General features: G+C 39.6%; 1 protein-coding gene across 3 annotated transcripts in view; it reads right to left on the bottom strand.

Moving 5' to 3' along the window:
• Positions 1–16,493, bottom strand: part of NCKAP5 (NCK associated protein 5) — a 205,899-nt gene that overhangs the window by 181,113 nt on the left and 8,293 nt on the right. For all 3 annotated transcript variants that reach the window (XM_071562747.1, XM_071562748.1, XM_071562749.1), the window contains exon 2: positions 320–453. In XM_071562747.1, coding sequence (XP_071418848.1) covers positions 320–453 — 134 coding nt within the window. The remainder of the gene's footprint in view (positions 1–319; positions 454–16,493) is intronic.

Here is a 16,493-nt window from a genome sequence, read left to right as displayed (position 1 = left end):
AAAACAACCACATAATGAATTGACAATGGCACATATTTTTTCAGAGGTGAAGACCTACACTTAGAAAATTGGGAATTCTAACAAACCCCAAATCCCTGGAAATGAAAATTGTCCCCATTACACAGAAGGATGGCATAAACCTTTTAAGGATGCCAACAATCATTTTAGCCAAGAGCCTGTTATATTCACAGAACCTCAGAGGGAGACCAGATTTTGCATTAAACTAAATCCATTCCAGTTATCGACAGGTGTGATCAGTGTTTCTGCACCAAAGGGTGTTCTTCCAGTATTTTGAACATAGTTTACTAGTGCAACATACCTGGAAAACTGTTCCTGCAGCCCACGCATCTGAGCCCTGCTCCGCTCCGACTCCAGGGTCACCTCCCGTAATCTTTTTTCACTCTCAAGTCTCAAATGTCTTTCTTCCTCCAACTCATGTATCAGCTTCTCACGCTGAAAGACCATAAAACATTATTTATTAATTGTACACATAAAACACGCTTTTAGGAAAAAACCTAAGATTTAATTAGGGAAAAATCATTAAATTCAAAATAATTACCCTAACAATCTAGTCCCATCAGTTTTATACAGCAATGTAACATAGAGATGGAAAGTCTTTCAGAATGTCCCATCACGCTGAGCTACCCTTACTCGGTTCACTCGTGGCTGTCAGCGCACTGAAAAGCAAACACCCACTGTCTTTTGCCAAGCTCTTTTTTTCACTTCCATTCAAAATAAATATAAAAATTATTTTTGTGAACTGCGATCACTCTTTTTTGAATGCAGACATGGGAAGCAGGAAAAGAGTCAAGAGGACAACTTTTGTCACACATCCTTTAATATTTCAACCTCACTAGCAGGAAAGGACTCATTTCTGCAGCCACTGGTTTTCTTGTTCTGGCTGGGAGGAGGATCCCCATCAGCAGGACAGCATCTATTTGAATCTATTTACTGAAACACTATGGCAGTGAATAAATTTTTAAAAACTGAGTACCCATCAAACAAATATGAAAGCTATAAAAGTGTCATTAAATTTACTAACAGTTCTCAGAGGCAAATAGCATATGGGTGTTGCTAATTCTTAAAACATATCACCAAAAAACCCAACCCACAACATACAGCACTACTTGGATAAATCTAAATATGTCATGGTTAATCTTGTCTTTAAAAAAGAAGGAACGTCATATGAAAAGGTACCTAATGACTTTAAAACTCTATTTAAAAATAGCTAAATGTAATTTAAGAGGTGTGGAAGCTGACTTAAAAGTTACAAAAGCTGCTATTGGAATTTTAAATATGTATATACAGCCTTTTCCATGTGGCCCTGCTAAACAGAAATGAAATTAAATTAATTTTTCCCTTGGGAATTTAATGAGATAACAAATCAATAAAAAAACCCCAAGCATTTTACATGGTACTTTATCATACTCAGCCAGTGATGGGGTTCCAATGTCTAAGAACAGCTTAAGTCACTGTAAAGCTACAGTGGGTTCATCATCTATATGCTTTGTGCCTACAATGCAAGACAATATGTAGCCTGTCAGACAGTCTGACATAGTTCCATTGCTGACCTAAATTTTCATGACATACCTGCAAAAATTTATATAGAAATTATACATAGTTTCATTAGTAAATAACAAAGGTATCTTACTGTTTAGCCATTAAATGTGGGAGACAGGCTATTTGTACAAATCTCACAGCTATAAATCTTACTGGATAATAATTTACAATAGCAGTAACCAAGGGACTAAAAATATGAGCATTACCAAGTAGAAAAAAGATCTTAAAGACAGTGATAAATAAGCAGATGCCACAAAGGGAGGCTGCAAAGGTTTAAATGAAATATCTATATGCTTGTGAAAAAATAGGGGGAATTACTTAAGAGAACAGAGGGGCTCTGTCTGGTTGGCCATATGTAACACCTGGAAAATGAAAAACTGCACAAGAAACAAATTACTGGCAAATAAATACAATGTTCTAACTAAATGATGTAATTACTGTCCGTGTTACATAACCGTGTCCTTCCAGGTGCTGAGTAATCTTTGGTTCCTGACACAACAAGAGCCAGGCTCAGCACCAGGAGAAGATACACAGCAGCCCTACAGAGAATGGCTCATGAAGGATAACTCAAGGCTAATGACATGGGAAGAATATTCACAGCAGTCAGTATTTCCCCAGCAATGCTGGCTTCAAAATTATCCTGCTCCAGAGGCTCCTGCTGCATACTGTGAGCATCTGCTGTTATAGAAGTATTTCACTGCTGCTAAAGAGACATTAGAGCTCCCAGAGGTAGCAAGGAAAATGACATAAAAGAAATAATTACCACCAGGACTTAAGAAAAGCTTTCTGAAGATCCTGATATCTACAGAAACTGGGCTTAAAATCAAATATGCAACTGTCCCTACAGAAACTGATAAGCCAGCTTGGAGGAAACTCAGGTGCTGCTCTGAACATCTCAGTGGCCAAGTTGATTCAAAGCATCTGGCTGTGCCTGAGATACCTGATCCAGTAAAAGCTTAACTATGACAATAGACTGAATACCAGAGATTCAGCCATGCCTTCAGAACTCATTCAGTGTCTCTGCAGCCACAATGATCTTATTCTTATAAAGCAACTGCCTCTGTACGTTGGCTACACTGGCCATGCTCTGCTCCTCAAAGAAATGTTTTTTCTACGTTATGTACAAAAGCAGATCTCTCCAGGATGGGGGAGACAAAAGGTGACACTTCAGAAAGCAGATGAGTAATGTGTTCTCCACCTTGCTGCCAGGGTGTTTTGCAGGTTGCTCCCAGCCTCTGCCTGTCCTGTGGAATGAGTGTGTTGTACCTCCACACACAGTCACGTTCCTGCTAATCACAAATCCACACTTTCCAGTAGAGCACTGGATATACAGCAGAGCTGCACAAGCTAAACTTCCCCCCTCCAGGTCAAAGAGCTATGTAAGCTATTTCTTTGTTTCATTTACCTCTTGGTGATAGGTCAGATAAAGCTGCTGCCACCATTTACTCCTTCTATTCATTTGGGGAATTCTGTATTATCATCCTACACAAAAAGATCAGCACATCCACATGGGTTTTCTTGAGTTTTTCTTAAGAAGAAAGGATGTAGGAATTACCTTAAGAAAAGTACTCTTAAACTAGCAACAAATTCACATTACAACATTACAGGAATGAAACCCCTAAACATTAGGAACTTCTGGAATGAGTTAAATGTCCAGTTCCAATTCAGCCACCTCAAGGGCAAGCATCACAACACAGTATTTGTTATATGAGCATGTACTGTTGGCTGTACAAAATTCAGGCTTCTTTCAGGGTTAAGGGATGAACAACGAACAAGTCACAAGGCTACAAGACCAAAAACAAAACTATTGACCTATGGCTCAGGAATTCTGGCTTCTCTTCCCAGCTACCAAAAGTCTTCTGTGTCAACAGGGCAAAGACTTGCCCACAGGACAACTGCACAGCAACACCATCAGCCTTCACTTTTGGGATTCTACACGAATTTGTTGGCAACCTTGCAACACTTCTGCCATTTCTTGCAGGCAGAAAGCAGATCTGCTGTTAGCCATACCATAGATATTAAATACTGTAAAGTGGAGAGAAAAAGGAGTAAGAGACCATCCACACTTGTGGTGGTCTCCAGAACACAAAATACTCATGTATACTACACACAGAAACTACCTCCCAGCAGTAGTGACCTTATCAACCTGAAAAGAGAACCACATTTTTATTCAAACCCAGAACAGCCATAATGAAGTGTCAGAAAAGTGAGCCTAACATACAGAAAAGCCAGGATTAAACAGAGATTTTTTTTTGTCTCCTGGAGAAGAAAACATATCCCTGAACTCTACAGAAATTTTGTGCTGTCATAATGCCCTTTATAAGCTCCCCTGTGCTAACCCCACTTTATTCCTGTGAAAAAAAGAGAGAAGAAATGAATGCAGAACTGGTTTAAGGTTTTATAGTGAATATAAGCTTAATAGAAAGTGCCATGGGAAGGAAAGGTTAAATAAAAAAGGTATCCAGTGAAATGCATTGTTCACTTTAACACCAGAAAAATCATTGCCATCTTCCGGTGAAGTTTTGTGTTCCCACTTGCCAATTCCTCTTTAATTGCAAGTTCTCTCCATGAGCTCTGCTCAAAGTATTTTCCCTGCTTTCTCTTCCTGCCTTCTGCAGCACAGCTGTACCCTTCTCTTCTTAGAAGCATAACCTTTACTTCACTCCTGCTTCCTCTTTTCAGTGTCTCCAGATAGCCTGACTTTCATCACACCACCCAGTTAAATTTCTGATAACTTTCCAAATAGGCAAAAATTTTATGTGAACAAACTAGGGAGAAAAGATGGGGTTAGTAAACTCTACCAATACTTTTGTGCAAGTACCAGAATATTTTAACATTGAACAAATACTATTGGCAATTACTTTTTCAAGAACATTTCAGCAATCAAGTTTCACCAGCTACTCATTATGCTCGTGAGCCAGAGTTTGCACTTCAGCGAGCTTCTTTTTTGTGTAGCTGTAGAAATGTTCGTGTCAAAATGTTTCATTTCTCATGCAGTCAGGGACATGTACCACACATTAAGTCATCTTCTTGAAGTTAAGGAAGGAATCCAATTTGAGATACTCACGATCAAAACAAAACGCACGAAAACTATTTATAACTGGATTGAAAATAACACACGGATTTGACAGCAAAATATGTTTTGTTCTCAGCACCCCATGAAGAGACCAAGAGCCAGAACTTACTCGCAGACTTACTGGTTAATAGCCATGCTCTTGGTCTAAGGACTGACCCTGTGCAGCCATACGAGCATCTCCTAAAAGGAGCTCAATCATTTATGTCTCCTTTAACTCCCTTGGGATGTGTCCCAAATGTCAGCACATGGTTCTTTCACATTCTACCAAACTGCAAATGTCTTGTCTGTTAAGTGAGGGAACATGAGCATGGATGGAGCGGGTGGCAGTCCTGGGAGCCAGATGGCAGCACATAGTGCACAACAGGCCACTCATTTCTGAACAGCCTGACATCCAGCATGCAGAGTGAGCATGTGGCACATTCAGGTTTTGTATGGATATGCTGCCACTTTATCCTTTTAGAGCTATGTCAGTGTTAACTTTAAATCTAGACACGGATGGCCATCGAGCCTTCCAAGTCAGGGACTTGGAGCTTTAACTCCTTTACCTCTCACTGCAGGTAAAAGCTGCAGATGTATCATCAGAATGGTAGGACTAACTCCATGACAAGACTTCTCAGAGAAGTACTCAGGGATTTCTCCCCATGAGGGTCAAGTGTTTCAGTAACACAAGCAGATTTCTCATTCCAAAACCTTCCAGTTCCCCACTTTTTGCTGGACCTGCCTCTCCCTTCCACGGTGCTGTTGATCTCATGATCTCCCTGTTAAGGCTCCTTAGCTGGTACCTTGTTCCTCCCTGCCTCTCCACTTAAAGCACCTTCCCCTGCCCCTCCACCATGTGCTACCCCCATAATCTTACCTTTTTTAAAGTCAGAGGATCAGATGTACTGTACCTCTGTATCCAGGCACTGGCTGTGGGGGCTCCTCTGTGAGAGAAGCCCAGGGCTGCCCTGTGCCAGTTCCCACTGGCTCTGCCACAACCCCAAATGGGGCACAGCTGAGCCCATCAGTGGCACTTGGGGCACTTAAGAAAGGGCCAAACAGCACTGAGGGGTAAGGAGTGAGGAGACAGGTGTGAGAGACAGCCCAAATTTCGTCAAGTGTTGTTTTAAATTTTTTTTTAATGTTATTTAAGTCTATTTTAATTGGCAATACATTCACCTACCTAAAGCCAAATCAGTTTTGCCCGTGAGGATAAAAGGTGAGTAATCTCCCTGATTTTATCTTGATTTACATGATTTTCTGTCATTTTTTGTTCCCGGGGTGTCACTGAGGAAGGGAAGCGACAGCACGGCTGACCTGAGGCTGAGATCAGCCCACCATATCAGAGCATTTTATTCTTAACTTTTGAATTTATCTTTCATGTATTATCATACCACTCCTTTGATCAATCAGGTTACCATATGCTAAAGAAAAATGTGTCTGTGTGTCAAGATTTAAAACTATAGTTAACTGCAAGTGAAACACACACCATGCATGCTATAAAGGGCATTGGTATTCATCAGGGAGACAGCCCAACACTTACACAGAACTGGTCCCTCCTGTTTAGTTTATGTTCGAGTCTTGTGAAGAGCAGTTCTTCAGAACAGCTGGATTTAACACAACTGATTAGTTCAAATATCAAAAACGTCTTAAAAGGGGCACACGTAATCTCATCATTAAGGTTACCTTGTAAGTAGAGAAAACGGCTACTGTTTAAGTAGAAATAAAATTCCTCTGTATTCTTGAATTTTTAATTTGCTTCCCCAGTGCATCATAAGAAGGGGTTTACTATGGTACTCCTAATTCTGCTAACGTGGGAGTGCTGTTTTGTGAAAAAAATTCTACATGAGAATATTTAACACAAGCTTAATGTTGCTCAAAATCAGGCTAATAACCTTCACATTAAATTTTTAACAACTATTTTAAAGCATTGGCTAAAGAGGGTCACAATTTCTGTGTAATTAATATTGATTTCAAACAGATACTTTGCAATGAATTTAAATGATGGGAAGAAAAGACTAAAATATTTTTTGTTTAGAATTTGAAGTACCATTAAGTCACTGACAACCTAAACTGAGTATTTATCTATTTATTTTTAATGCATTTGCTGATATTATACATCTGGCACCTTGCCATAAAAGTTGTAATTTAATAGAATCATAGCTGAGTGTACAACACAACATCCTATGAGCCAGAGAGAATAGCCACAAAAGTAGAATATAATGACAACAGTGTGAAGCAAACAAATAGCAACTACTAGAAGCACACTGAAATTAGTTTTTCTAGCAAGTCAATACTGTTATGAATAAATATGCACATTCAGAGTATTCAAACAGTATTTCATCACCCTTGTATGCCATTTTGAATGACTACTGCTGACAGGAGCCATAGAAAAGCTTGGGATAAGAGATGAGAGAGGGATGGTGAAAGAATTTCATTTTTCAAGAATTAATGATGAAATATTAATTGAAACAGAAAGTGAAATTTGCTACTTGGTCTCACAGTTGGTTTGGCAAAGTGACATATTCTTTCCAAAGCAATGAATATTTAATTCCCCCAACACAATGCATGGTGATCAAGTGGTACTTGGTCAGGTGTCACAGGATGTACCTGAGCCCCAGCCATGCACTGCTAAAGCTGCTGGGCAAAGGGAAGTACAAACATTCTCAACGTTACAGGTATTTTGCAAGAGCTTGTTTGGGTCCTGCAAATCAAACAGGTCAAGGAGTTCAAAACGGTTCACCCTCATCTCTCTTACACGGAAGGCAGGTGAGATCTCTTTGGTGTGGTCCCTGCCAGAGGCAGATGGACCTGCTTGGGACCCTCCTGCAAGGCCTGAGGATCTGACACAAGGTCAGAGCTCTCCCTCTAAACTCTCATTGTGCAACCTAGTCCCAAAACCAGCACACAACAGACTACAGTCCTCTGTCTGTCTAAACTTACTTCACTCACAAATGACAAGAAAAAATGTGATTACAAGAACAAAGACCATATGTCATTTTTTATTTCATCATAAATTGCACTGGGTGCTGCATTTTTGTTTAAAATAAAATGAGTCAAACTTCAGTGTCCTTTGTTTGCTACTCATCGATCGCTGTTAAACCAAATGTTTCTCATTCTGTAATCAATACTCCTCTGCAAAAATAAACCACAGCACTGACAAACAACTTTGCAACACATTGCAGCATTCCTTGTAGTGGACTTTGGCAGCATGAAAAAACATTACCCAAAAGAACAGGGAAAAAAGAGGGGCATTGCTTATTGTGCTTATTACAATTTGTACAGGCTGCTTACAGCTGAATCATTTTACTGAAGCAAGACTTTATTAAATTAGCCAGCTATTGAAACCAGAGCTTTCCAACAGTGGCAGTCCAAACACCTGTGTCCAGCTATACTGGGAATACTGACAAATATACTTAAACACCCAAAGCCTTCCCAGGGATGAAGTTAAAGGTGTATTTAAAGCACACTGAAGCATTAAGGTATAAACAGTAATAACATAAGCACTTGGAGGGTACTTGCAGGGAGAAGTAGCTTTATTTTCACATCTCTTAAAAATAATGAAGTTAACAATGATGTTGTGTGGCTGCTTTGCAATCCAAATGAATTACCTTTCACCTGACACAGATTGTACTACAGAGGCTAGGGAAGAAATTTCCTTGATTTATATTAAGCCCCTACTTTTTTCCCTAATTATTTTATGATGTAATCATTTTCCCTAAACTTATTCCTGCGACGGCTTTGCAACAGCAAGATATAAATAGTATAAAAAGCAGTATCCTAATTTTAGGCTGGTATCTTCTAGCTTTTCATACCAGCAAGAAAAAATGATGGTTCTTTAGAAAAACATTCTGCTCCCAAAATGACAGGCTGCCCAAACAAACCAGGAAAATCTGACACTAAATAATTTGCATTAGCATTTTCTAAAACTGCCTTGAAAACAGTTAAAAATAAATAATTTGAAGCAAAGAATTTATTTTCCACTATGAAATTTTTATATGCTATCATATTTGGCCTCAAATCAGAGTAGCACATGTAACCCACAACTTTCAGATGCAAACTTCAAGGTTTGCTTGGCTCTAAGATGAATAGCTAGCTAGGAAATGTTTATTACTATTAGTGATATTTTAGTGACAGTAGTTTACACACTTTATATTCTTGGGTGATAACGCTGCTCCAGAGCAATTCAAGTAAATTAGAAATGTTTCTTGGTGTAGTTGCTCCTTCTGAACAAAACGAGTTGTGAGCTCTCATCGTGCACTAGCTCAAAATTGCCACCATGTGGAGGGACAGCAACTTAATTTAGCATTATTTATACTGCATTGATATGGTTTTAATTGCATCTGTACGACAGAATAACTGCAGTGCTGAAGCTCCTTTATCACTGAGAGCCTGCAATTAATCTGAATTAGGCAGTTGTGAATCTGAATTAGTTGGAGTTGTGATAACATTTATTTTACAAGAAAAACATTAAATAACTCATAAAATCTTTTGGCATAGAGGTAGATAGGGAGCACCACTGTCTGCCCATCACTTCCACGAGCTTTGAGAGGGACCTCTAACTGCCCAGCACTTCTTAATTCCAGAGAACACCCAGTGCCAGGCCACACTAAATTGGAGTCACCTTGGAAAAAAATACCAAAAAAATCCCACTCATAGTCTACCAGAAATTAATAGTCTAAAATTAACTATGTGGACCTTTAGCACCTTTCCTAGAGACACTCCTATGGCTCCAGTGGTTACACACAACCAGGTAGGCTTTCTACAGGTGACACAGCTGCACCCCAGTAGCCACTATTCTCTGAGCTTCTTAAAGCTCATCTGTGTCGTATTTGCAATGCTGAATGAAGGCAAGCAATACATACTTTGAAAATCTTGTTTCCCTAACAAAACTATTGCTGTTAATTCATGTTCACAACTGAGAGCCCAATTATGAGGACTTGCATTGATCTTCAGTTCTTAGTGCGATTATTTTTTTTCATTTTAGACATTATTTTCTTGGAGGGATGTAGAAAGAATATTTAGAGAAACTGGAACTCTCAGTCAGATCATGGATTTTTAAAAAAAATTAGCAGTCTTAAAATGGTAACACTTTAAAAAAAAGATTTTGCAAACAAAATTGAGCTTCTAATAACTTCTGCAGACAGTAATTAAAGAAAACTCATTTCCCTAAATTAAACATAATGAAATGTTTTTCAAGTTCAAGTAAAAACTTATTAAAGTAGACATAATCTGTATGAATACTACTATTCAGGAGTGTGAGGAAAAAACCTCTGTTGATACCTAAATAAGAAATAGAGGTATTATTATTTAGTAATGTAATGTAATAAAAAAATTCCCTGAAATATCTTAGATTATAACGGCTAATTATAATTCCAAGCCCTTTGCTAAATGTCTTTTTCTGTTAAGGTGAATTGTTTTATATTAAGACTTCTAACCATGCATAAAGCTCTTTGCTTGTTTTTCATACCAGGTATACACAATCTCTTCTTACTAAAACCAATGAATGTAAATTTCTTACAATACGCCTTTTTTTAAATTCATTTGAAAAAAGCAAAAATCCCCAGTCTGTGTCAGTTTATGATTCCAGAAAATTTATAGTAATGGCATTTGAACCATAAAACAGCATAAATGAACTTGCAAAAGCCAACCCACCTGGGCCAACTTGTTTGATTGACCTATAATTTTCTATCAGATTTGCAATTCCTGAAGAAATATCAATACAGTAATGCAGGAAACAGAAGGTAAAAGTTGTCAGGTAAAACTGGTGAAAGCTCCTGATCACAGAAACATAACTGAAGTTTTGCAATTTGAGTTTTTCAGAAGAACAAAACTATGTCTGTGAATCAACAAAACTGGCACCAAAACATAAGTAGTAACACAGTTATATTCTGCATTTACACATCTAAATACTTCACAAACTCCACGAGTTACATTCTGCTGTTCTACTGATGACAGACTGAAAGCCTCTCCAGTCACTTTCTAGTCTTATTTAAACAGCCCATGGGAGTGAACTCCGCACTCAAAAAATTCAAAATAAATGAACCCAGGTTCAAGAAGGATCCAGGTTCAAAAATATACCTGATCTGATGAGGTTGTCAGAAACTCCCTCTTGGATCAGAAGTCTTGCAGTGAGAGCCAGAAGATTTGCCTGATGTTCTCTCAAGTACCTTACAAGTTCTTTGGAATTCTTGTGACCTACAGCAATGTTTTAGAAACAATTGTACACTGTAGAGGTTCATGAGATGAGCTCTAGGCCATATGATGTAGGGTAGTTTCCACATTTGCACTTGCTAAGATCACCTTTTATGTTTGATATGGCATAGATTTCTTTTATGGTTAAGAAATAGGTATTTGCAGTCAGTTTGAATGCAATTTCAGCCTAGACACAGACTTGAGGAAGAAGGAGGGAAGAGATTGCTTGAGCTCTGTAAATAAGTGTATCCCACGGCTGATACTCTTTCAAAATTAAGAAAGTTTTTCAAAGGGGTTTTTAGAATGCAGGCAATTTTCCAGGTCTTGTCTGCATTGTTTGGAGTGTCTGTAAAAGATAATCCCATGAACTATGGCAGACAGTGGTCAGCTCAGACTCAGATTTGCCAAGTTCCTTTCAACCAGGTAAAAATATTTTGAGAAGCCACTATGTAAGCATTACTGCAGAACAGTATTTTTGGCACATTTGCAAATGGCTATGAAGTCTAGACAGTGGGGAAAGAGAGAAGACACAAATTTGTAGTCATACTGGACTCTGATTTCTGAAACATTGACACCTGTCCATTTAAGGGAAACTTGCCTAGCAGAATTAAAACACAGCCTGTGAAAGGGCTGAAGACAAGGAACAGGTAAAAAGTCAATGAAAGCAGACCTGTCACTCAGGCTACACCGTTTTCACCTGGCATGGATTTGAACCTATGGAATCCACATGAAGCAATGCAGTATCTGCACTATTTACAGCTAAACTTTCTAAGGTGTGCAATGAAGGGACACAGATCCAGAGCTCGAGTAACAAGGAGAGCCCAGCTACGAGGTTTCCTCTAGATCCAGCTGTAATGGTAGAAGAGGACACTGCCCCAAACTGACCACTCCTGATCACAAACTGGAGGTCACCAGCCCTTCCAGTCAGCAGAGAACTGCCTGAGGCTCAGCTAACCCCCTGCCCCAGGCTTGCTTTGAAGTAGCCTGTGCAATGCAGCGGAAGATGAAGCACCAGCATAATCGCTCCCTCCTGCACTGGGGTGACAGTAACACCCCGCAGGGACACAGGGACATCCCAAATGACTCTTGCTTATCTACAGAGTCCGTGTCTGCCTCCCCTGCAACTGATGAACACGTTCTTCAGATGATGGAAATGGTTTCTGTTCTAAAGGACTGAATGCTCCCAGAACAAATGGGCATGGGGCTGAATCAAGGCTTTCCACTTGGCTCTGTGTTACTGAGATAGGAGTCAGGCAGCAGGATAAGCATTAGGAAAAAAGCAGACTTCTAAGAGTTCTACTTGGCTTTAATGGATTGGCCAGTGAACTTTCTCTGCTCCAGGGAACTCTGAGATTCATTCACAGGGTAGGATAGGATGTGTCTCTTGTCCTGCTGCTGGGGAATGTTAGGGCTTCTTCACTTTATGGACTTCTCCTTAATCTATTTTCATTTCCTGCTAACAAATAGGGTAACACAGAGGTAACTGAGATAGATTTAAGGCTAAAGAAAATTTTGGAGGCTGGGAGAAGTAGAACTTAACCATTCCCAGTCATGAGAAGTGGCTGAGAACAGTTTGCAGTGCCACCAGACCCCCACATACCTGGGATATGCCAGTATTTAAGTTTCCTCATACACTCTTCTATTTGCCTTTCTCAGCAACATTCAACACCTCCGGCATCGCTACTTTGCTGCTATCTACCTTTCCATCCAGCATTTCTTTTCCTCAGGCTCTTTACAGCATTGCTCATGAACATGTCAGATCTTATTACAATTTTTCTATGTTCACTTCTAGAGTCCATTTACAGTTGGTAAGTAACTGCAAAAAAACATACCTTATTTACTCAGCTGTTCCTTGCATATATTCCAGAATCCTATCACTTCAGTTTTCTGACAAATGTGTCTCTCTTTCAGATTCACCCCTTTAGCATTGCAGACACTGCTACAGGCAATAGGGAACAGCTGTGGTTTTTCTGTTGGTTGGTGCATTTTCGATGGTATTTTTAACAGAGCTGCCATTGCAAAATCTTTATTAGTGCTGACAATGCGCACATGCAGAAGGACTGACTTAACTTTCAGGGTCCAACCTGAGTTTGAATGTCTGGTACCTGGCAGAACTTGAAAAAACAAAATAACAATTTTGCATGCTTTTATTAATTCATTCACTGGTCAAACTGGAGTAATTAAAAGACTTTGTCTCCACCTGATATAATTTTGCAGTATCACTTTTCAGTCATAGGTTCTTGTTTCCAGGGACCAGATTCAGCTCAACTGTAAGTGCCACCATTCTACTCCTTTAGTTCCCTTTATTACTAGAACAGGTAGGCTGGATACAATTCTACAGCAGGTCAAAAGCAGATATATATAAACTCTGACACTTCTCTAGTCTTCATTTCCATGTTAATCTTTTTACATAGCATGTAACTGTTTTATTGTATCTAACTATACTTATTCTAATCTGTTAATTGCACTTAATCATATGCATGTCTCATTTAAGACATAACAAAAAAATCAATTTTTTTCAACTTAACAGTGAGTGTTGACAAATGCAAATGTTAGTATTATATTCTTGAAGAGAAAAATGTAGAGATGTTTCTTTTCCTACAGAAAATACTACCTGCTAAAACCAGTGAGCGCAGCTCTCCCCTCTTATGCCTCTTCCACCTTCAGCACTAGTTGAAAAAAATCCACAGCTATTAGGCTGAGCAGGACTTCTGTTCCTCAACAATAAAACATGTAATCACATAATTAAAACTCAGAATATTCTATGTGCATTCTCTACCATGTAGAGCACTCTAAGAGTGGTCAGGAGAGTCTTTCTGAATTTTTTGGTACATTTTGGCCAGCACACCGAAGTTTCACATCACTTCCACACACAGCTCCCTGGGCAGGTGTTCTCTAAAAGCAGGAGTGACCCCTCTGCCCTGGATCAGGACAGCTCAGCAAGGCTTTAGAGGCTTCCTGAATCATAGCTGTACCAGTTTGTCTGTCCAGCATGCACAAGCAGAATGAAGAGTGGGTCAGCACACTCTTTGTAATTATACAGTCTTTAAGCTTTGGCAAGAAATAAATTCTGCTGCCCATCTGCAGTGCAGGAAATTTGCTCTTCACCAGCGATTCTGGGGATTCCTGTAATGTATTACTAAAACAAACATCTCCTGTCACTCACTCAAGTCATCAAGTTTGACACCAAATTCAATACAGGAGAAATATGAACAATCTTGTCCAAATGGGGCTGAAAAGAACCACCCAAGCTGCACAGACCATGCAAGCAGAGCCAAGCAGAGCCGGCACCTGGGAATCAGACACAGAAGGGTTTGGTTCAGCACTTCAGCTGTTGTGGGCTTACAGGGGTGAATGCCATCGAGTAATGGTGGTCCTGCTCCTGCCCAGGCACTGAGTTTTAAGTCAGTAGCTACATGGAAAGAGCAAAACTAAGAAAAGTTTCTCTTTCCTGTCTCTCTTAAATTAAACACATTTCCAGAGCTGATATTCTTGTTTCCTGGGGTTCACAAGGATGTTTCTGCTGACCTGCTTATGTTTCTTCTCAAGCTCTTCCTTCTGAAACACATTAGATTGCATGTGTTCACACCTCAGCTGTCACTTACCTCCTCTGACCTGTTTGTGGACAGGTTTCCCTTATGCAATGATGGCGCATAGAACTGCTGGAAACCTGCCTTTAGACTATCACAGCTGACAACTCTCAAAGTCTACTTTCAGTATGAAATAAATTTTCAGCTTCTCATTAGTGCATGTGTTCTCTGACCATACATGTTTTCCCTTCTGAGGTAGTTTATTATGAATGACATCAGGAAATATTACACAGAACAAGATTTTCACAAGCACCTGGAAATTCTGACCTACTCCTCTAGCAACACCCACAGGAAAAGTTTCTTAAATGGAAAACTGTGCCAGTCACTACCACAGGGCACTTTTTAATACTTACTACCAGGAACAGGATGTTCCCAAGAGATAATAATTTTTCTCCAACACTCAGAAATCACTTCTAAATAAGCAACGTCACCATGGATGCCAATCACAAATGTGCATTGTAAAGATGTAATTACAAAATGACAGTTGTGTGAACTGTGCATACTGAGCCAAATCCCCTCTCAGCATTCATCCCAAGCTGCTGTGCTGGGACTATTCCTGGCACAGCAGCACCTCAGGAGCCAAGCAGCAATCAGCACTATTTAGAAACCCAGTAAGACCCTGCCTCTTCCCCAAAGAGTTCATCGCGTACACAGGCAACAGACAAACAGTGGAAGAGTCAGCTTGTTTTACAAATTAGCAATTTAGATCAGAAATTAAATCTTTGCAAGATTATAAAGGATTTAGGTGGCCAAGGTAATTAAAGTCCTTGTAGGAGACCAAAGTTAAAGAACATGACCCTTAATGAACTTAGTGAAAAGAGGGTTTAAGCACCTGCCTATTTAAAGCCACACAGCAAAGTAGTGCATGGAAAGCACAACCTATCCATACAGTCTGGAGAAGGAAGGAAAGCCACTTCCCAGCCAGGTAAGGTCCTTTATCAGGCCTAGTACTTCCATTAGTTTCCAGACTAACTACAGAGTGCATCATGCCCAGCGGCATGGAAATAACACAATCCAAACATCACAGTCATTCCCACAGTCTAGACTGTCTCCTCTTGCAGGACATGCAAGCAAGTCTGATCACCAGTTCCAGACTTGGAAAACTATGTCATGAGCTCTTCATTATGAAAGATGCCGTAGAATATCAAAAGATGCCTTATCACAATGCAATGGACACAGAGCCAAAACAAACAGCAAGTATGTAAAAGCAAATTCCTGACAAAGCAAAAACTGAATTAAAGTTTGAGATTGGAATAGGGAGGGAAAAGAAAGGAAGACTCACAGTTGCTCAAGTTATATGAATCAATACAAAGCTACACAAGTTTAGTATAGGAAGATACTATTTCCTTAGGACATTTTAGTATTTCTTTTAAATCTTGTAGAGAAGGGTGATTATGCTCTGCCAAAAGAACAAAAAAGCACAAAGAATGGCACAAAGAATGCTGACAGGTTCAAATCTTGCTCAGATGAGCTGTGACTGCTTTTCCTGTCTACCAGCAAAGTGTTCGGTGATCAGAAATGGGCCAACAGTTTGCCCCAGTTTCTGCTTTCTCTCACCTCCAACAGACTATTTTCTGTACCTATTTAAATACGTTTTGTCTCTGCCCAGAGGGAACTGAACAAGACAACAGTACCTTACCATGCCCTCTCGGTGCCATGGAGCAGTTATGGATCAGGGCTCCATCAGGCTGGGTGCTCAACAAACACTTGTTGCTGTAAGGAGCTTTTACTCTAACATGAGGCAATTTAAAGCACTGCTTGAGCTGACTTGTTCCAAGGGTCAGCACCAACTTCATGGAACAAGATCCAGGAACACTGCATGGATTTAAATAAATGGGCATTTAATAGCACAACTAAGCAACACTCTTGGCATATAAATTTTGTCCTTCCTTATACAGAACTTTCTTTCCCTCCTAGTAACTTTTTCTGTCCCATTGGGGAAAAAAAAGGTCATTCTCCTAGATCCAGACAAAACCCCCTTGGTTTGTGAAGGGACTAGTGCCATATCTCACAAAAAATATAAATAATCAGAGGGATGTTGAAGTTTATCTTTAGATGACAACAGAAATCAAGAAACTAAAGATTGTACTCCC

The sequence above is a fragment of the Pithys albifrons genome, chromosome 8, assembly GCF_047495875.1.
Source record: "Pithys albifrons albifrons isolate INPA30051 chromosome 8, PitAlb_v1, whole genome shotgun sequence".
Classification (NCBI taxonomy): Eukaryota; Metazoa; Chordata; class Aves; order Passeriformes; family Thamnophilidae; genus Pithys; species Pithys albifrons.
This window is presented reverse-complemented; position numbering and strand designations above follow the sequence as displayed.